This window comes from Narcine bancroftii, chromosome 8, assembly GCF_036971445.1.
Source record: "Narcine bancroftii isolate sNarBan1 chromosome 8, sNarBan1.hap1, whole genome shotgun sequence".
Lineage (NCBI taxonomy): Eukaryota > Metazoa > Chordata > Chondrichthyes > Torpediniformes > Narcinidae > Narcine > Narcine bancroftii.
In genome coordinates, this window is record NC_091476.1 from 68,413,780 (window position 1) to 68,435,461 (window position 21,682).

Below are 21,682 nucleotides of genomic sequence, written 5' to 3' on the forward strand. Positions count from 1 at the left end.
CTGGCCACTGAGGCAGAGGTGCACCAAAGAAGAGGTACAAGGACTGCTTAAAGAAATCTCTTGGTGCCTGCCACATTGACCACCGCCAGTGGGCTGATATCGCCTCCAACCGTGCATCTTGGTGCCTCACAGTTAGGCGGGCAGCAACCTCCTTTGAAGAAGACCGCAGAGCCCACCTCACTGACAGAAGACAAAGGAGGAAAAACCCAACACCCAACCCCAACCAACCAATTTTCCCTTGCAACCGCTGCAACCGTGCCTGCCTGTCCCGCATCGGACTTGTCAGTCACCAACGAGCCTGCAGCAGACGTGGACATACCCCTCCATAAATCTTCGTCCGCGAAGCCAAGCCAAAGAAGAAGAAAAAAGATATTTTCTCTTGTTGTATATCTCAAAATTTTTACTAAAATGGATCTTGGTTTTTGATGTATCTGTGGTTTCGAAGCTAGTGTTCTGTATGCCCTTTCTATTTCCATTTCTTCCTGCATTTCTATCATTCCCAGGACCTTCAGGATCCATTCTTTTACAAATTCCTTCATATCTGTGCCTTCTTCATCTTCCTTCAAGCCCACTATTTTTATGTTATTTTGCCTACTATAATTTTCCAACATATCAATTTTCTGAGCTAACAACTGTGTGTCTCTTTAATTTTTTTTGTCATTTTCTTCCAATTTTTCTTTTAAGTTGTTTACTTCCATTTCTACAGCCGTTTCTCATTCTTCCACATTTTCTACTCTTTTCCCTATTTCTGTCATGACTAGTTCTGTTCTTTTCATTTTTATTTTAATTGCACTAAATTCTAATGACAACCATTCTTTTAATGCTCTCATTTGTTCTTCAAAAAAAGCTTTTTCTATATTCTGTCCATCTGTTTTACCTTCTATTTCTTTGTGAAGATCTTGGTCTTCTTCTTCCTCTTCTTCTGTGTCTGTACCTGTGTTTGTGTCTTCTTCTTCTTCTCTTTGTATCTGTGTCTCTTCTGATTTTTCTGATGAGTTGCTTGTCTCCCTTTGTCGGGCCTCTTCTTGCTGGGCCTCCACTGTTGGTCCTCTCCTTCTGAGCTGCTCATCTGTCGGGCCTCCTGCTGCTGCTCCTCTTGCCGTTCACCTCGTCGACTTTCTTTCTCACCTGGTACTTCACTCCCTCTCCTGCCACTTTCCTTATCTTCCATTTGAGAGCCCTGATGTCGGCTATTCCTCAGCCGATCACGCCATGATCGCCCGCTCCTCGGCTGAGCCCCCCTCCTATCGGTGTTTTCCTTTACCTTAGATTGTGTACTGGTCATGCACGACTCCTCGCGCATGCAGTTGCGCCCTTTTGTTTGGCTCAGAGAGCCATTTTTGCAGTCCACCGGTCAGGGGGTCGCGACTCTGCAGGGCCGACACCAACCTCGGAAATTGGGTGCTCTTCGCCACCACGGCTCCCTTTTCCTTCGTGCAGGTAAGGCCTTCTCCTTTCTTTTCCAGCGTCTTTTCTTCTTTTTTTCCCGTATTTTTCATTCTTAGGTGCCATCTTCTTTCTCTTCTCTGCAACTTAATCTTTTATTTCTTATATTTTATATTTGTTGAACTTTGTCTTTTCTTGACTTTTTTTCTTTTCCGAAGATGGCCACGACTCCATCATGTGACTGCTCAATATCCACCCTTTCTTAATGTATTTAAGAGACAGACTGATAGATTACTGGATATAAAATCTACCCCTTTATTAAATAAAACCTAGTTATTAACAGTCGCAACATGTACCATTATTAGATATATATGCCCCTTTATTAAATAAAACCTAGCTATTAATGGACACAACATGTACCATACTGGATATAAAATCTACCCCTTTATTAAATAAAACCTTATTATTAACAGACACAACATGTACCATTACTAGATATATATGCCCCTTTATTAAATAAAACCTAGTTATTAATGTACACAACGTGTACCATTACTGGATATAATATCTACCCCTTTATTAAATAAAACCTAGTTATTAAGGGACACAACGTGTACAAATACTGGATATAAAATCTACCCCTTTATTAAATAAAACCTTGTTATTAACAGACACAAAATGTACCATTACTGGATATAAAATCTACCCCTTTATTAAATAAAATCTAGTTATTAACAGACGCAACATGTACCATTACTGGATATCTTCTTTGGCTTGGCTTCGCGGACGAAGATTTATGGAGGGGGTAAATGTCCACGTCAGCTGCAGGCTCGTTTGTGGCTGACAAGTCCGATGCGGGACAGGCAGACACGGTTGCAGCGGTTGCAGGGGAAAATTGGTTGGTTGGGGTTGGGTGTTTGGTTTTTCCTCCTTTGCCTTTTGTCAGTGAGGTGGGCTCTGCGGTCTTCTTCAAAGGAGGTTGCTGCCCGCCAAACTGTGAGGCGCCAAGATGCACGGTTTGAGGCGATATCAGCCCACTGGCGGTGGTCAATGTGGCAGGCACCAAGAGATTTCTTTAGGCAGTCCTTGTACCTTTTCTTTGGTGCACCTCTGTCACGGTGGCCAGTGGAGAGCTCGCCATATAACACGATCTTGGGAAGGCGATGGTCCTCCATTCTGGAGACGTGACCCACCCAGCGCAGCTGGATCTTCAGCAGCGTGGACTCGATGCTGTCGACCTCTGCCATCTCGAGTACTTCGACGTTAGGGATGAAAGCGCTCCAATGAATGTTGAGGATGGAGCGGAGACAACGCTGGTGGAAGCGTTCTAGGAGCCGTAGGTGGTGCCGGTAGAGGACCCATGATTCGGAGCCGAACAGGAGTGTGGGTATGACAACGGCTCTGTATACGCTTATCTTTGTGAGGTTTTTCAGTTGGTTGTTTTTCCAGACTCTTGTGTAGTCTTCCAAAGGCGCTATTTGCCTTGGCGAGTCTGTTGTCTATCTCGTTGTCGATCCTTGCATCTGATGAAATGGTGCAGCTGAGATAGGTAAACTGGTTGACCGTTTTGAGTTTTGTGTGCCCGATGGAGATGTGGGGGGGCTGGTAGTCATGGTGGGGAGCTGGCTGATGGAGGACCTCAGTTTTCTTCAGGCTGACTTCCAGGCCAAACATTTTGGCAGTTTCCGCAAAACAGGACGTCAAGCGCTGAAGAGCTGGCTCTGAATGGGTAACTAAAGCGGCATCGTCTGCAAAGAGTAGTTCACGGACAAGTTTCTCTTGTGTCTTGGTGTGAACTTGCAGGCGCCTCAGATTGAAGAGACTGCCATCCGTGCGGTACCGGATGTAAACAGCGTCTTCATTGTTGAGGTCTTTCATGGCTTGGTTCAGCATCATGCTGAAGAAGATTGAAAAGAGGGTTGGTGCGAGAACACAGCCTTGCTTCGCGCCATTGTTAATGGAGAAGGGTTCAGAGCTCATTGCTGTATCTGACCCGACCTTGTTGGTTTTCGTGCAGTTGGATAATCATGTTGAAGAACTTTGGGGGGCATCCGATGCGCTCTAGTATTTACCAAAGCCCTTTCCTGCTCACGGTGTCGAAGGCTTTGGTGAGGTCAACAAAGGTGATGTAGAGTCCTTTGTTTTGTTCTCTGCACTTTTCTTGGAGCTGTCTGAGGGCAAAGACCATGTCAATAGTTCCTCTGTTTGCGCGAAAGCCGCACTGTGATCTCCCCCACAATTGACATGATCTACCAGAATCGTTGTCTGAAGAGGGTGTGCAAAATGATTGAGGACCCCTTCCACCCCGAACACTGCATCTTTCAGCTGCTCCCGTCGGGGAAGAGACACAGGAGGATCAGAGCCAGCACCACCAGGCTCAGGATCAGCTTCTTTCTACAGGCAATGAGAACGCTGAACGACTGAATGAATTGCATACGCTAACCCTCCGTGACTGCTATTTATGAAACAATATTTATTTTTAGATATGTATATTGGTCCTGCGTGTGTATGGCTTGTCTGTTTTTGTGTTACGTCTGGTTGTATATCTGCGTGTTTTGCACCGAGGACCGGAGAACACTTCCATTGGGTTGTGCTTTTGTATTCAGATGATAAAGTTGAACTATGGTACGTCCAATAATGAGTACATTTTATTCAATAAAGGGGTAGATACAGAAGGGACTCTTCTTTTCTTACTGTTAGGGGTACCGACCGGGCAATGCTCATGACAACTCTTTGTTTTCCTTATGGCAGGCAAATGGTAATTTTGTATAATATTAGAATTTTTCCATTATTAACCATATAACAATTTCCAGTACAGAAACAGGCCATATCGACCCCTTCTAGTCCACACTGATTTACATGAAACTCACTAGTTCCACCTACCCACTCCCATGCCCATGACCCTCCAACCCCCTTACATCCAACCTCCTCTTAAATGACAGAATTGACCCTGCCGCAACTCCCTCTTTCAGAAGGTCATTCCACTCAGCCTCTGCTCTCTGAGCGAAAAAGCTTCCTCTTATATTACTCCTAAAGTTTTGCCCCTTAACTCTTATCTTATGACCCCTCATTCCAGTCTCCCCTACCCTCAGGGGAAAGAGCCTGTTCACATCTACTCTATCATTTCATAATTTGAAATACCTCTATCAAATCCCCCCTCAACTTTCTACACTCCAATTGAATAAAGACCCAGTCTACTCAATCTTTCTCCATATTCAAGATACTGCAATCCAGGCAACATTTTAGTAACCTTCTCTGCACTCTCTCTACCTTATTGATATCCTTCCTATAATTTGGAGACCAGAACTGCACACAATATTCCAAACTTGGCCTCACCAAACCTTAGTCTCAACATCACCTCCCAGCTCCTATATTCTATGCTATGATGTATAAAGGCCAGCATACCAAAAGCCTTCTTCACCACCCTATCTACATGGGAATCCACCTTTAATACTTGACAATAAAAAATAATCTTGGATCTCACCCCTTTACCAAAGGTTCTATTTCACCCACCATTGCACATGTACCCATTCTAGAAAATGGCACTGATTCCATTCTGGAGACTACATGCTGGCGCCAGGTCAGTGTGTGGAAACTGCATTCTTCAGTTGGTACAGGTGCTCCCCCAACTCGTGACAGTCCTGACTTACGATGGGTTTGCCAGTACGTAACCCCATCGTAGGTTGAGGGGCACCTGTACACTTCTCTCACCTTGATGGCCACTGCAATCCCTGATATCAGGCCTCCACCGCCAACTGGAGCCACAACGGCCTGGACATCTGGCACCTGTGGACATGGAACCTAACGGTTATGGTCAGGCCACACATTGGACATGGAAGCAAAGCACCAGCATTGGAGGCTTTTCCTCTTCAATTTTCCCAAATTTATAAGCTGGAGGAGCAAGTGAGCGACAACTACTTACATTTCATATGGTATTTCATAGTTCCATGGTTTTTAAATGGCCTGTTCCCGTGCTGTATATTTAAATTTTAAAAAATTAAATATGGTATTTCAAAGTTCAAAGCTCAGATTTATTGTCAGAGTACATACCTGACATCACATACAATACCAAAATTCTTTTTCTTTCAGGCCAGGCAGAATTACCACTTATTGGTGGTGGAGAAAATCTGTACTCAAGTCAATACTATACATGTAAACACAGAAATGTAAACAAACTGACTGTGCAATGCAGAGAGAGAGAGAGAGAAAAAATAATCAAGAAAGTGTAAGAGTTCTTAAATGAGTCTCTGATTGAGTTTGTGGTTGAGGAATCTGATGGTGGAGGGGTAGCAGCTGTTCCTGAACCTGCTGGTGCAAGTCTTGTGGCACCGACACCTCTCCTGCTGGTAGCAGCAAGAACAGAGCATCTGTTAGGTGGCGTGGATCCTTGATGATCACTGCTTCTCTCTGCCGGCAGTGTTCCCCATAGACATTCTCAACGGTGGGGAGGGCTTTGCCTGTGATGTCCTGGGCTCTGTCCACTACCTTTTTCAGGGCTTTATACTCAGGGGTATTGGTGTCCCCATACCAGAGCATGATGCAGACATACAGCATAGGAACAGGCCCTTCCAGCCCAGGAACATGTGCCCCCCAATACACCAATTAACCTACAATCCCAGGACATTTTTGAATAGTTGGAGGAAACAGAGGAACCGATGCAGACATGGGGAAAAAATACAAACTCCTTCCAGACAGCACCAGATTTGAACCCAAGTTGCCGGTGCTGTTAGAGCATAGTGTTGATGATAATCATGCCCTATGGTTTTTAAAAAAACTAAGGTTTCACACGAGGAGGCCAAAGGCAGAGAGATCGAGTCAGGTGATCAGAAGTTCCATCTAGGAAAAGCAAGGGAGGGGGATTTCCAGGACCTGGAGTCAAGCAGCTGAAGGCATTGGTGTCAATGGTGTGGCCGTGGGGTCAAAATTGGAGGACTTCAGGGAACTCAAGAGAGGCAGGACAGCAGGTTGGGATTATAGGGAAAGAGGGCTTGAAGAGAGAGGCGGGCCCGCGGATTGAAGTAAATGGATGAAGGAAACAATGGATGCGTCTGAAAGGATCAGAATATTTAAAATGGACACACTGCTGGAGGCCAGTATGGGACACTGAGCTTGTTATCGAGGGGCTAATGGAACAAGTGGAAGTCAGAAGGGAAGGATTGTCAGAGGTAATTGGTTCATTGATGCATTACTACAGCTCTATATTGACTATACTTGGAATAGTGTGCTCAGTTCTGGACCCCTAATTTACAGGAAGCTTTGGACAAAGTTGCCTGCATTGGAGAATGTGTCTTATGAAGAAAATTTAACAGAGCTCAGTATTTTCTCTTTGGAGCAAAGAAGGATGAAAAGTTACTTAACAGAGGTCTACAAGAGGCATAGATAGGATGCCTTTTTCATGGGGCAAGAGTAGTAAACACTGGAGGACATCTGTGCAAAGAGAAGGGAGAAAAGTTTAGGGTAGACGTTGGAAATTTTTTAAAACTACAACAGTGAGCTGTGGATGCCTGGAGTGCATTGGCGGGGTCGTGGTGGAGATTAGTACCTTAGAAACATTTTAAAAAGACACATGGATACAAGAAATATAGAGGGGGTAATGGGTGTGAGATAGGGGTTAGATTGTTGAGTAGGTTTATATGCTTTGAGTGGGGCTCAGTGTAGAGAATGAGTTACTGAACTTTTTCTTTGCACCCCTCACTCCCGCTAGCGTCATCAAGGCTGAGTAAAGAAACTTAATTAGTTCCGCTGCTTGTTTTATTACAGAGTGGGCTGACTTCTACAAAACCGGTGGCAGGTGCTCATTTCGTTGGAGAGAAATGCAACAATAAAGAGATCCTATTCAGGTGCAGGGATGAAGAAGAAAGAACAAGAGCCCAAGTGGGAGAAACGGAATATTGTTACGAGTCCAGAGGACCCCAAAACCCAGCAGCAATAGATATGCACCACGACAAATGGTAACTTAAACAAAAATTGCTTTTAATTATCTTCAAACATGAAAATAGAATCAAACTTTAACTTATCTCTATTGACTCACTTAACCCCCTTCTAATCTAAGTGCACATGTGTGTACAAAGTTCTTTGTTTCACAGTCCAATCCCACTGGTTGCAGGCAATTCTTGTACTGTGCACAGAAGTTAACATTAACCAAGTTCACCAGGCTTTGCTGCTTAACAGGTAAATGCTCACCACTCAGAAGGGTTCTTGTTGGTTTTCAGAGATTTTCTTATTTCAGGTCACCACAGAGTTCCTTTCTGTTTCTCCTATTCCAAGGGAAACACCGGACAGCCAGTCCTCTCCTTTGAGCAAGCCATCTTCCAAATATTGCTAGCTTGTCCCTCTGGAATTGATGTCTGTGTCTCCCCTCTCTCTCACTCCCTCCTCTCTGAGAGCAAAGCCTGCTTTTTTTCTCTGCTCTCTGCCTGCAAAGATCACATGACCCTCCAGACAATGTCCTATTTTCCAAAGCTGCTACTGCCTGTTGTTACATTTGTTGCGCTTTTGAAAAGTATGGTCAAAAACTCTGTGTTTTAAAGTGTGTGACCTGCTCTAACAAACCTTTCCCATTTCATCTCCCAAACACCTCTATAGTCACAATATCTATTCAATCGGTCCTACCACCCTTCCCATACAGTTCTTTCCCCTAGGATCTCTCACCTGCTGTAATATTTCCAGTCCAATGGTGCCTTGACCCGCGATCACAAGGGGATCTTGATTAGGATGGACAAGGATTCCTTGGGTCTCGGCAATGGTTCTGTACGCAGTTTCCACTCTAGACTAATGAAGACAATGTAAATTGGCCTCTGGTCTCATTCCCCTCAAATCCTTGCACTTGAACCAGTGGATAGTCAGTGGGTCTGCACATGGCTCAGTCTCTTCAACAAAACTGAGGCGGTTCTCTTCCTCATTCAATGGCACAGTCACATGGCAGGAGTGTGCGAGAGTGGGGAGGGAGGGGGAGGAGGGATTTACTAGTCATTCGAGCTGTGCAGCAGCAACTTGTGGTGGTGGGTGCATGGTCGTGGCATCCAAGACTGAAACTCTGGACCTCAGCGCATCATTCACTCTTATAGACTCATAGCTCCAAACAAGCCATTCAGCCCAACTCTTCCATTCCAACCAAGTTGCCATTCTGAGCTGGTTCCATTTTCCAGCATTTGGTCCATATCTTGTTTAGCCCTTCCTGCCCATAAATTTATCCAAATTTTACCCACTTCTCTTGCTTCCTCACCAGATACGAGCCATTCTCTGAGTGGAAACCTTTTCCCTTTTAGGTCCCCCCTCACCTTAAACCGATGTTCTTTTGTGTCAGAATCCCCTACCCTGGCATATACAGTATATATGTGTAAAGGACAATCACCCTCCTCTTATTTATGGCCCAATAATCTGGTATTTTCCATGTATCTCATGTAAAATTTGACCCTGCTCTCTCACCTTGGCCCTTTCCCCCACCCACTGGAGCTCCTAACACCTCGACTGTGGACCTCCCACCTGCTCTCCCGCCCATTGGAGCTCCAGACGCCTCGTCCGTGGATTGCCAACCAGGCCCCCTGCCGATTGGAGCTCCTGACGCCTCGACTGTAGACTTCCCACCCAGTCCCCCACCCACTGGAGCTCCTGATGTCTCAAATGCGGACTTCCCACCCAGCCCCCCACCTGTTGGAGTTCCTGACACCTCAGCCGCCCACCCATCAGAAATCCTGATGTCTTCGACGACGCTGATATTTACCCTGATCAAAAGTAGTGCGCACGTGGTTGTCAACCCCATAAATTTAACGTTAAGAAAATGGTCTACAAAATTCGACCTTTACACGAGTATCGTATTTGATGGCATATAAGATCCCCCCCCTTCATTCCAGCGGGAATATTAAGAATTTTTTTTAGAGTATTGAATGTTATTGAAATATGTAGCTACAGTAGAGCAGAAAAAACTTGCAACGAGGACAACAGAAAAACTCTTTTTAACAATAATACTGTAATTTACCTTTTTTTTAAGCAGTCTGTCACTGTTGTTCTTGCTTTCTCCATTCTCAATCATTTTTGCTACCGGTGGTGCCCTAAAAACTCTCGCTGCCAGTCCATTACTGTGCTTCTTGGCAGAGTTTACTACTTTTAGTCTGTATCCAATAGTACAACTCCTTTCCTCCTGTGGCCGTCTTTTTTTTTGTAATTCTTTATTTATCGCACTATGAACCATATCAACCAATATATTTACAGGTGCATCTCTTTAAATATTCACAGAGACATTTTCTCATTTTCCCCCTTCCCACCCCCTCCAAAAACAGTAAATATTGAACATATAAAATACAATAAAACAATATCTTTATACAAAAGGAATACAAACATAAAAGACATATCATCTACTTATCACATTAAATCTGATCAAGTTTATCTTCTTATCATTTTAGGTGGTGGAGGACCGAGGCCTGCTCTTTCTGTTATGTTCCTTCCATATATGGTTCCCAGTTTCTTTCAAACACTGTAACCCTGACTTTTAAATTATATGTGATTTTTTTTTCTCCAATGGGACACACTTAAACTTGGTTATATATTCCATTAATGTTTATAATCATATAGTCCAATGTGGCCATCTTATATCATTATTTTCACTTCTTTTCCACCTCCATCCCTTTTTTCCATTACTGTTTTTTAAGTTTTCCTTTTTAATCTCAATATATGACAACGCACTTAAGACATGAAATACCCCAACAATCCCCACAAGCAATAACCCTTTAACCTCAAATGAACCCCCCACTCCTTGGATTGCCCCTTGACGGCAATCACAACTCCCCTTTCCATTCGGTTTGCGAACTTACTCGCGTCAACCGATTTCACAGTGACCATTATTCTCCCATCCCCAGAGAACACTAAGCTCTCTCTCTCTCTTTTTCCCTCTTCCCCTTCTCTTGTCCATCTTTAAATCTTTATATATACATTATCTTTATATTTTTACATATTTTTGTATATTTTCTTGCCGGTCTTTCTTCTTGTCACTCCTCCTCCTCCTCTCTTCTAACCTGCAAATGTTCAGCAAATTCTTGGGCTTTCTTTGGGTCCGAGAACAGTCTATTCCATTCCCCAGGAATAAATACTTTTAAGTACTGCTGGATGTCTTAATATAAAGTTATACCCTTTCTTCCATAAGATTGTTTTTGCCGTATTGAATTCTTTCCTCTTCTTGAAAAGTTCGAAGCTTATGTCTGGATAAAAAAAATTTTGTCCCTTATATTCCAACGGCTTATTGTCTTCTCTAACCTTCTTTCTTGCCTGCTCCAGTATGTTTTCTCTTGTCGCATATCTTAGAAATTTTACCAATATGGATCTCAGTTTTTGATGTGGTGGCAGTTTCAGTACTAGCGCTCTATACGCCCTTTCGATTTCTAATTCTTCACGTGAATCTGTCATTCCAAGCACCTTCTGGATCCATCCTTTTATAAATTCCTCCATATCTGACCCATCTTTGCCTTCTTTCAGGCCCACTATTTTTATGTTGTTTCGCCCGCTGTAGTTTTCCAATACGTCAATTTTTTGTGACAATAAATTTTGTGTCTCTTTAATTTTTTTCACTTTTTTCCATCTTCCCTTTAAATCATTTATCTCCATTTCTACAGCAGCTTCTCGTTCCTCCACATTTCCTACTCTTTTCCCTATTTCAGTCATGACCATCTCAAAGCATTGCATTCTGTCTTCAGCTCTTTTCATTTTTCTTTTGATTGAACTAAATTCTAATGATAGCCATTCTTTTAATGACCTAATTTCAAATAAGGCTTTATCTAAAATTTGTCCTTCTATTTTACCTTCTTCTTTCCTTTGAAATTCTTGGACTTCTTCCTCCTCTTCTTCTGTGCCTGTATCTATGTCATTGTCATCTTCTTCTCTGGTGAGCGGCTTCTGTATCCTTGCTGGACCTCCAGCTGCTGTGTCTCCTACTGCAGGTCGACCTGTTGTTGGGTCTCCTGCTGCAGGTCGTCCACCTGCCGGTCGCCCCATTGCCGCTCACCCTCTTCCAGCCCTTCATTCTCTTTCTCACCACATTTTTTTCTTTCTTGCTTACTTCCCCCAAACACCCCGATACTGGGCTTCTCTCAGCTGGCCGCTCCTCAGCTGAGTTCCCCTCCCATCGGCATTAACCTTTTCTTTTACTTGCACACTGTGCGCCTCTTCTTGGCTCTGGGAGCCATTTTTGAAGTCCACCGGTCGGGAGGACACCGCTCCTCTGGGGACTCACCAACACCGGAGATCGGCCGCTCCTCTGCACAGTGGCTCTCTGCTCCGACGTGCAGGTAACGCCTTCTTCTTTCTTTTTAATTGATTTTCCTTCTTCCCTTTTCTCTGTTATTCTTACTTTTTCTCTTTTTGATGCCATCTTCTGTCTCTTCTCTGTAACTTTATTTTTCTCTTCCTGTATTTTATGTTTATTGAGTTGTTTTTTCAAACTTTTTTTTCTTTTCTCTGGAGAAGGCTGGTTCCACTCGACCAGCCACTACTCCATCACGTGTCTCCCCCCACCTCCTGTGGCCGTCTTTTTTTAAATTTTTTTTATTTTTCACACTATGAACCATACTGACCAAAATACAGACAAACATTTCCCTCTTGAATATACAGTGTCATTTTCTCCCCTTTTCCCCCTCCCTTCCCTCCCTCCTTCACCCCCCTCCCCACCCACTCAACGTTCAACACATGATACATTAAACCCATTAAACAATGTCATCACACAATGAAAATAAACAAGAAATTTGTGTCATCTACTTTTACACACTGGGTCAGTTCATTTTGTCGTCTTCTCCTTCAGTCATTTTAGGTGGTGGAGGTCCGCGGTAGGCCCTCTCTGTTGTGTTCCATGTACGGTTCCCAAATTTGTTTGAATACTGTGATGTTATTTCTTAAATTATATGTTATTTTTTCCAATGGAATACATTTATTCATTTCTATGTACCATTGTTGTATTCTCAGGCTATCTTCTAATTTCCAGGTTAACATAATATTTTTTTGCTACAGCTAAGGCTATCATAATAAATCTTTTTTGTGCTCCATCCAAGTCGAGTCCAAGTTCTTTACTTATATTACTTAGAAGAAAGATCTCTGGATTTTTTGGTGTATTGCTTTTTGTGATTTTATTAAATACCTGATTTAGATCTTTCCAAAGCTTTTTCACTTTCTCACATGCCCAAATTGCATGTACTGTTGTTCCCGTTTCCTTTTTACAGAGAAAACATCTATCTGATACTGTTGGGTCCCATTTATTTAACTTTTGGGGCGTGGTGTATAACCTGTGTAACCAATTATATTGTATCATTCGTAACCTTGTGTTTATTGTATTTCTCATAGTTCCGGAGCATAGCTTTTCCCATGTTTCATTCTTTATCTTTATGTATAGATCTTGTTCCCATTTTTGTTTTGGTTTACTGCTTGTTTCCTCGTTCTCTTTCTCTTGCAGTTTGATGTACGTTTGTTATAAATCTTTTAATTATCATTGTGTCTGTAATCACATATTCAAAATTGCTTCCTTCTGGTAACTTCAGCCTGCTTCCCAATTTGTCCTTCAAGTAGGTTTTCAGTTGGTGGTATGCAAACATTGTACCGTGAGTTATACCATATTTGTACTTCATTTGTTCAAAAGATAATAATTTATTTCCCAAAAAACAATTTTCTATTCTTTTGATCCTTTTTCTCTCCCATTCTCTAAAGGAAAGGTTATCTATTGTGAAAGGGATTAGTTGATTTTGCAACAATAATAATTTTGGTAGTTGGTAATTTGTTTTATTCCTTTCTACGTGAATCTTCTTCCAAATGTTGAGCAGATGGTGCAGTACTGGTGAATTCCTATGTTGCAACAGCTTTTCATCACACTTATATAGTATATGTTCAGGTACCTTCTCCCCTATTTTATCTAGCTCTAATCTGATTTTTCCCTTGTTTGATAAAAATCTGAGAGGTATCTTAATTGTGCTGCTCTATAATCATTTTTAAAGTTTGGTACCTGTAAGCCCCCTTGTTTGTACCATTGTGTTAATTTATCTAGTGCTATCCTCAATTTCCCCCCTTTCCATAAGAATTTCCTTATTATTTCTTTAGCTTCTTGAAGAATTTCTCTGTTAGGTGAATTGGTAATGACTGGAATAGGTATTGTATCCTTGGGAAGATATTCATTTTAATGCAATTTACCCTTCCTATCAGTGTTAGTGGTAAATCTTTCCAATGTTCTAAGTCGTCTTGTAATTTCTTCATTAATGGCTGATAATTTAGTTTGGATAGATGGCCTAGATTATTATCTAGTTGTATACCTAGGTATCAGATTGCTTGTGGTTGCCATCTAAATGGTGATTCTTTCTTAAACTTTGTGAAATCCACATTATTCATTGGCATCGCTTCACTTTTATTTGCGTTGATCTTGTACCCTGATACTTCTCCATATTCCTTCAATTTCCTATGTAATTCTTTTATTGATATTTCTGGTTCTGTTAAGCAGACGTCATCTGCAAATAGACTGATTTTATATTCCTTCTCTTTTATTTTTATCCCTCTTATTTTATTTTCTGTTCTTATCAGTTCTGCCAGTGGTTCTATAGCTAACGCGAACAGTGAGGGAGATAGTGGACATCCCTGCCTAGTTGACCTACTTAATTTAAATTGGTCTGATATATATCCATTTACTGTCACCTTTGCCAATGGTCCCTTATATAATGCTTTAATCCAATTAATATATTTCTCTGGTAGGTTGAACCTCTGTAGTACTTTGAATAAATAATTCCATTCTACCCTGTCAAAGGCTTTCTCTGCGTCTAAGGCAACCACCACTGATGGCATCTTGTTTCCTTGTACTGCAGATTAAGTTAATGAACTTGCAGATATTATCCGTTGTTCGTCTTTTCTTAATAAATCCAGTTTGATCTAGTTTTACTATTTTTGGTTCACAGTCCGCCAAGCTGTTTGCTAAGTTTAGCTATTATCTTATAATCTGTGTTAAGTAGAGATATTGGTCTATATGACGCTGGTGCAAGTGGATCTTTCCCTGTCTTTGGTATTACTGTAATTATTGCTGTTTTGCATGAATCTGACATGATTTGTGTTTCTTCAATCTGGTTCATTACCTCCAGGAGAGGAGGAATTAATAAGTCTTTAAATGTTTTATAGAATTCCATTGGGAGTCCATCCTCTTCCGGCATTTTATTGTTCGGTAGTTTTTAAAAATATATCCTGTATTTCCTCTATTTCAAATGATTTTTATTAATTTATTTTGCTCCTCTTTTTGCAATTTCGGTAGTTCAATTTTAGCTAGAAACTCATCTATTTTGTCTTCTTTCCCTTCGTTTTCAGTTCGATATAGTTGCTCGTAGAATTCCTTGAAGTTTTCATTGATCTCTGTTGGGTTATATGTAATTTGTTTGTCCTTTTTCCTTGATGCCAATACCGTTTTTTTAGTTTGTTCTGTCTTAAGCTGCCAAGCTAGTATTTTGTGCGTTTTTTTTCTCCAAGCTCATGATACTTCTGTTTTGTCTTCATTATGTTCTTCTCCACCTTTTATGTTTGTAATGTTTCATATTTTATTTTTTTTTGTCCGCCAATTCTCCTTTTTGTTGTATCTTCCCTTGTTGCCAATTCTTTTTCTGTACTTGCTATTTCCCATTCCAGCTGTTCTATTTCCTGATTGTAGTCCTTCTTCATCTAAGTTACATAACTTATTATCTGCCCTCTGATGAACACTTTCATTGCATCCCATAGTATAAATTTATCTTTCACTGATTCCGTATTTATTTCAAAGTACATTTTAATTTGTCGCTCAATTAATTCTCTAAAATCCTGTCTTTTAAGTAGCATGGAGTTTAATCTCCATCTATATGTTCTCGGTGGGATGTCCTCCAGCTCTATTGCTAATAACAGGGGTGAGTGATCCAATAACAATCCAGCTTTATATTCTGTTTTTCTAACTCTCCCTTGGATGTGGGCTGACAACAGGAACAGGTCTGTCCGTGAGAATGTTTTATGCCTACCTGAATAATATGAGTATTCCTTCTCCTTTGAGTGTTGTCTCCTCCATATATCCAAAAGTCACATTTCCTGCATCGATTTAACCATAAATTTGGTTATTTTGTTTTTTTCTGCTTGTCTTTTGTCCAGTTTTATCCATCTTTGAGTCCAAATTAAGGTTAAAGTCCCCTCCTATCAGTATATTCCCCTGCGTATCTGCAATCTTCAAAACGATATCTTGCATAAATTTTTGATCCCATTCATTAAGTGCATATACATTGAGCAAATTCCAAAATTCTGAATATATCTGACACTTTATCATTACGTACCTCCCTGCTGGATCTATTATTTCCTCCTCTATTTTCATTGGTACATTTTTATTGATTAATATAGTTACTCCTCTGCTTTTGAGTGATATGATGCTGCCGTTATGTGCCCTGCCCAGTCTCTCCTTAATTTCTTGTGTTCCACTTCCGTTAGATGTGTTTCCTGCACGAATGCTATATCAATTTTTTCTTTCTTCAGTAAATTTAACAGCCTCTTCCTTTTGATTTGGTTATGTATTCCATTAATATTTATAGTCATATAGTTCAACATGGCCATCTCATACTTGGTTTACCTCCCATTTTCCTGTGGCTGTCTTGATGGTGAAATCTCCCCCTGCTCTCGCCATGCATTTCCATTTATGTTGTTTTGATGATGCACATCGGACTAAGGTGCCCTTATTTGTGACGAACAAGTACATAAAATGGCAACGGCTCGGTGGCACGTCCAGGAGTCTTCGATGAGCAACGATAGATTGCAGTGATGTCAAACAAAGATATCAGTCTCAGAACATCCAGCTTTAATTTTTACGATAATTCTTTTTTAATTAAACTACCCGTAATGATGATTGTATTTGAGTAAATAATATTAGTCGTATGGAGTTAGGATTGGTACAAGTACTGGTAGTCTACGACATCTGGGCAAACAACCCAGGGGATAGATAAGGACTAGGAGCAGGAGTTGGCCATTTGGCCCATCAAGATTATGGATGATCTGATCATTGACTCCACTCCACCCCATATCCCTTAATTCCTTTTTTTAATGTAAAAATCTACCTGACTGAACTTTAAATATGTTGAATCAAGTTGCCTCAACCGCTTCCCTGGGTAGAGAATTCCACAGATTTACGACTATCTGGGAAGAAAAGTTTTTTCTCATCTCCGTCTTAAATCTACTCCCCTGAATCTTGAGGCCATTTTCTGGGAAAGAAAGTGGGTCTTATATGCCATTAAATATCGTATAGACTCTGGTCATTATCCAGCCCCCCTCATGTTTTTACATCAGGTCACCTCTTGAAATTCTACACTCTGGGGAATGAAGACTCTCCCATCCTCCCTGCCCTCTTCCTCTGCCATTCCTCATCCCTCCAGCTGCTGATGCCTTACCTGGTCGTTGGGCTCACAGTCCACAATGCGCGCGCCATACTCCAACATGGCCTCCCTCTTGCATGCCGGGGCGGTTCGAGGGACCACCACGTACGAGGAAACTCCTGAGGGGCATTCAGAGGCACGGTCGCATGGTTAGAAATGAGGCGAAGGAGCCCCTTTCTCCCTCGCTGCCTCCAGTCGGAGGTTCCTTCCCCTAAATCCCTCCCTCCATCGAGGGACTGGATGGTGAAACGTTGAGCAGTGGCATCACTAGATTTTGCGCAGCAACTCCCACCCCCATTGATCTCCTCCCGAACCAGGCTTAATTACTACTTCATTCTCAAAAACGATATTGATACAAGTTCACAAATACTAATGTGAAACCACAATATTGTAGCTAAAACACCAGAGAATTTGACAAAAGCAGCAACAAAAACAACAGCCTTGCTTGTTTTTGCGGACAGCTGTAACTACATGATTCAAAGCATCGTTGTCATCGGGTAATAACGACAGCGCTGACCGAAGCTCATTAGAAGGTTCAAAAAGGAAATGAGCCACGAGTTTTAGCCTTGTAAGTCATTGATACGTGTAAGCTGGGTTCATGAAGAATGTTTTTGTTGTTATATCTAACTATGGGGAGATTTTTATTAAAATTTGCTCGAATACTGCACAAAAATTTTATAAACTATTGTAGCAGCCCTCTACCCGGAAGGCGGCCTAACACACAAAATGGCAGTCAAATGCGACAATCGCATATGGCCCGCATAGGCTTTTCTCCTCAGCCAATTACCCGCGGAGCGGGAACATCGACCAATCAGCTACAACGGCGGGAAACTGGGCCTATAAAAGCAGGGGCAGAGAGAGCAATAAACCAGTCTTGTCTATAACCGCATCAAACATGTATTGTTCTTCTACTCTCTGCTGTAACCACTCACTACACAGTCATTTTGGTGTCACCCCCACTCCGAGGGTGTCACCTGGTGCAGTCCGCATCCCCCTAATGATGCCAAACGACCTTCATCCTGAACAGGCAGCGTTTGCGTCCTGACACCATCTCAGTCATGAGGATACCCTGGGCGGCCACATAGTGGACGGCCACACCCTGAACAGGAGGGAGAGTGGGGTGATTTGAATGGGGATCATTTATGGCTGACGGGGTAGTTGCAAGGAGAGCACCGTGTTAAAGCAACAGGGGGAGGGGGGCAGTTAAATGGGGAAAGGTTAACAGCAAGTTACAGAAGGAAAAACTCTACTGGAGGAGAAACACAAAGTCTGGAATCTCAAGTGAGGACTCGGCGGGTGAATCGACATCCAGTGAGTTAAAGGGACAGTAGTAACACTTGAAAGTCTGCAGACACCATGACTGAAGTAAAACTACAATGCTGGAGAAACTCAGCAGGTCACACAGTGTACTTTATAGGGCAAAGATAAAAATGGGCAGCACGGTTGGCATAGCAGTTAGCACAACCCTATTACAACAGCAGTGATCGGGACTGGGGTTCGAATCCCATGCTGACTGTAAGGAGTATGTATGTTCTCCTTGAGTCTGTGTGGGTTTTCCCGGGGGGCTCCGGCTTCCGACCACCATAACAAGTGTTCTGGGTGTGTAGGTTAATTGGGTGTAAATTAGGCGGCACTGACTCGTGGGCCAAATGCTGTCTAAATTTTAATTTTAAAAATAACCAACGTTTTGTGAGAGATGAGTAACCCTGATCTAAAAGAAAAGTGAGGATTGTGAGAGATGAGTAAAACTGATATAAAAATATGCAGATGAGGAAACTAGTATAGATATATGTAATAAAGCCAGTATGAATAGGATAAGAATAGATATTGGAATGTAGGAAGTAAAGTTAGTCTGAATAAGATAAGGGTCTTTATTGGCCGTGTAAGAAACTGTACTCAAGACGTACACAAATAAAGAACAACAAATATTGCTGCCTTTTAGACAGAATCAGCAAGTTCACCAGTATGAATAAGATAAGGATAGATAATAGATAATAGTAGGAAGTAAAGTTAGTCTGAATAAGATAAGGGTCTTCTAGCCCTAGACAGAATTAGCAAGTTCCACATATGTAATTAGTAAGCCCTAGACATAGCAAGTTCTACATATGAAGAGGTGAGGTTGTAGCCCTGAGAGTCGGGAAGGTGTGAATTAGGACAAAGGCAGGTTTGTGAATAAGGACAATAAGGATAATGATATGATGGGACACCGACAGGATACCCCCTGGTCCTCCAAGTTCACAGAAACAGCACGTAGGCAGGCAGGATTGCCTAATGCCAAACTCATCCAGGAGGCAGAAGAATGTAAGGGGGAGGGTATTCCTATACTGAAATCAACTGTATAAAAGTTGGGTGAGCCCCAGTGTATGTGTGTATTCCCAGGGCAAGGGGAAGCACCCAACTTTGCATTGTTGTATAATAAATGTTCTTTGTTCTCAATTTTTGTCTCGAGCAATTTCTGTGAAGGTACTTCATTTTCTAACAGTTTCAAGGTACGAGCAAGATGTGGGCAGACACCAGAACAGAATGGTGGTGGGGGGAGGGGCAGGGTCCCACAGGCAGGAAGTAATAGGTGGAGAAGAGCCATATCCGGCATCCACAATCCCTGTAGGTGTTTTATTGTACTAGGCATGGTGTATTTATGTCATCTAGTTGTAGATATACAGTCAGATGGTAAATAAACTTGAATCTCCGTACCTTGTAAACGGGCAGCCAGGGCCAGCGCTTGCCCGTGGTTGCCACTGCTGTGGGTCACCACGACCTGGGGCTTGAGGCCTTCTTGTCCCCTCTCACAGAGGCCGGACACCGCATTCAGAGCTCCTCGGAACTGCAACGAGACGGTAACTCACGAGTGGGCAGGAAGTGAGGAGCAACACCTGATTTTCCATCTGGGCGCTCTCCAACCAGAGACAGCGTTTAACATTGACCTCCCTAGTCTCCCTCTCTTCCCCCATCATTCCTCCAGCTTCCCACCCCCCTGCTCTCTCTATTCAGAGAGCAACCAGCTCTCCCAGAAAGCCTCCTTTGCGTCTGATGACCCGGGTGCCAGTGGCTGCCGCAATCATAGTTTGGCCCGCGGTAAATGCAGGAAGGTTCTACCTTAAACGAGCCCGTTTTCTGGAAGAGCTCGCACTTGAGGAAGATCTGCCGCTGGGCCCACTTGTCCAGTGTGGAGTTGGTGAGGATAGGGGTTCGGTGAACAAGGTCTCCAATGACGGACTGAGCCCTCTTTACGCTGGCCAGCGAGATGCAGTATTGCGAGAGCATTCTGTCTACAGCAGTCGGGAAACAAAGGAGTAAGAGTAGGATCATTCCTGGACACGACACACTAGCGGCATCATGAAGCACGTCAGCGCCTTAGGAGTTTGTAGAAGTTTGATATGACATCAGTAACCCTGGCAAATTTCTACAGTGGTGTGGTGGAAAGCACGCTGACCGGCCAGGTATAGGGGCACCAACACTCCCGAGCGTAAAGCCTTGAGAAGGTAGTGGACACAGCCCAGGACATCACAGGCAAAACCTTCGAAAACATCTACTGGGGATGCTGCCGTCGGAGAGCAACAGCAATTATCAAGGATCCACACGACCCGGCAAACTGCCATCAGGAAAGAGGTATCAGTGGCACAAGACTCGCCCCATCTGGATCAGGGACAGCTGCTACCCCTCCACCATCAGACTCCTCAACGACAAACTCAATCAGGGTCTCATTGAAGGATTCTTACTTGTGCACTTCATTGATATTTTCTCTCCATGTATTGCACAGTTTGTTGTTCTTTATTTGTGTACGTCTTGAGTACAGTTTCTTACACGGCCAACAAGTGGCAATTCTGTGTTGCCTGCAGAAAAAGGAATCTCAGGGTTGTATGTGATATCACTTATGTCCTCTTGACAATAAAACTGAACGTTAGACACCACAGCTGAGAAAAATATTAACCCCGTCAAGACCAGTAAGAATTCTGTAAATTTCAACGAAATTACTTTCTAAATTCCAGATCAGTGGTTTTCGAGGTTTTTTTCAACCTTAAATATTGCTGTGTACAAAGTTGTAACAAACTCAAGAATCAGCAAGGGGCTGATGAAACCGAGCCCCTTCCCAGAGCACTGACACTTGTATCATTTCAAGCTGCCTTGTAAAATGAGGTTACCGGGCAATTTGCCCAGTTAGCACCCCGCTCACCCAGCAGCTTGAAAAGGTCAGCATGGTCGAAATCCAACCGGGTCCTTGCCCTACCTCGGAGGTAGTCTGGGAACCCAGTTAAACTTACCCAGGACATGTCCACCAGCGGCTTGAACGTCAAAATGGACGACCCGGTACTCCTGTGACATTAGTGCTTGCGTCACAGGGAAACCCCTGGGTGAGGCGCCTGCTTTGGGATGGAGGGGGGAGAGAGAGAGGTGTCGCTGCCGCGGGGCCGGGTGAGGGTGGGGCGGGACAGAGGTTGCTGCTGCGAGGGGGAGAGATGGGGGGGGCACAATCGGGGGGACTCATGGGGAAGGGGTCGCTGCCGCGGGGGAGGAAACGGGATGCTGCCGCTCTGGGTGGGGGGGGGGTGGGGGAAAGGGCGAGGAGAGGGATAGGTGCCGCGGGAGGAAAGTGTTCGCTGCCACGGTGGGTGGGGGGGGGAGGAGAGCGGAGGGGTCGCTGCCGCGGTGGGGGGGGAGGAGAGCGGAGGGGTCGCTGCCGCGGTGGGGGGGGGGAGAAGGAGAGCGGAAGGGTCGCTGCCGCGGTGGGGGGGGGGAGAAGGAGAGCGGAAGGGTCGCTGCCGCGGTGGGGGGAGGGGTGGAGAGCGGAAGGGTCGCTGCCGCGGTAGGGGGGGGGAGGAGAGCGGAGGGGTCGCTGCCGCGGTGGGGGGGGGGGAGGAGAGCGGAGGGGTCGCTGCCGCGGTGGGGGGGAGGGAGGAGAGCGGAAGGGTCGCTGCCGC

The 21,682-nt window shown here is 43.5% G+C and overlaps 1 protein-coding gene across 14 annotated transcripts in view; it reads right to left on the minus strand.

Moving 5' to 3' along the window:
- The window catches only part of LOC138740816 (serine racemase-like), a 34,931-nt gene that overhangs the window by 11,360 nt on the left and 1,889 nt on the right, over positions 1-21,682 (minus strand). For 2 of the 14 annotated variants that reach the window (XM_069893960.1, XM_069893961.1), the window contains exons 2-7: positions 20,483-20,596; positions 19,860-20,032; positions 19,458-19,587; positions 16,779-16,882; positions 8,038-8,157; positions 5,098-5,172 (exon numbers count right to left, since the gene is read on the minus strand). In XM_069893960.1, coding sequence (XP_069750061.1) covers positions 5,098-5,172; positions 8,038-8,157; positions 16,779-16,882; positions 19,458-19,587; positions 19,860-20,032; positions 20,483-20,495 — 615 coding nt within the window. In that variant the 5' untranslated portion in view covers positions 20,496-20,596. Of the gene's footprint in view, positions 1-5,097; positions 5,173-8,037; positions 8,158-9,364; positions 9,567-16,778; positions 16,883-19,457; positions 19,588-19,859; positions 20,033-20,482; positions 20,597-20,738; positions 20,913-21,025; positions 21,270-21,682 lie in introns of those variants that run through there. The other 12 variants (XM_069893964.1, XM_069893959.1, XM_069893962.1 and 9 more) reach the window with 12 other exon arrangements.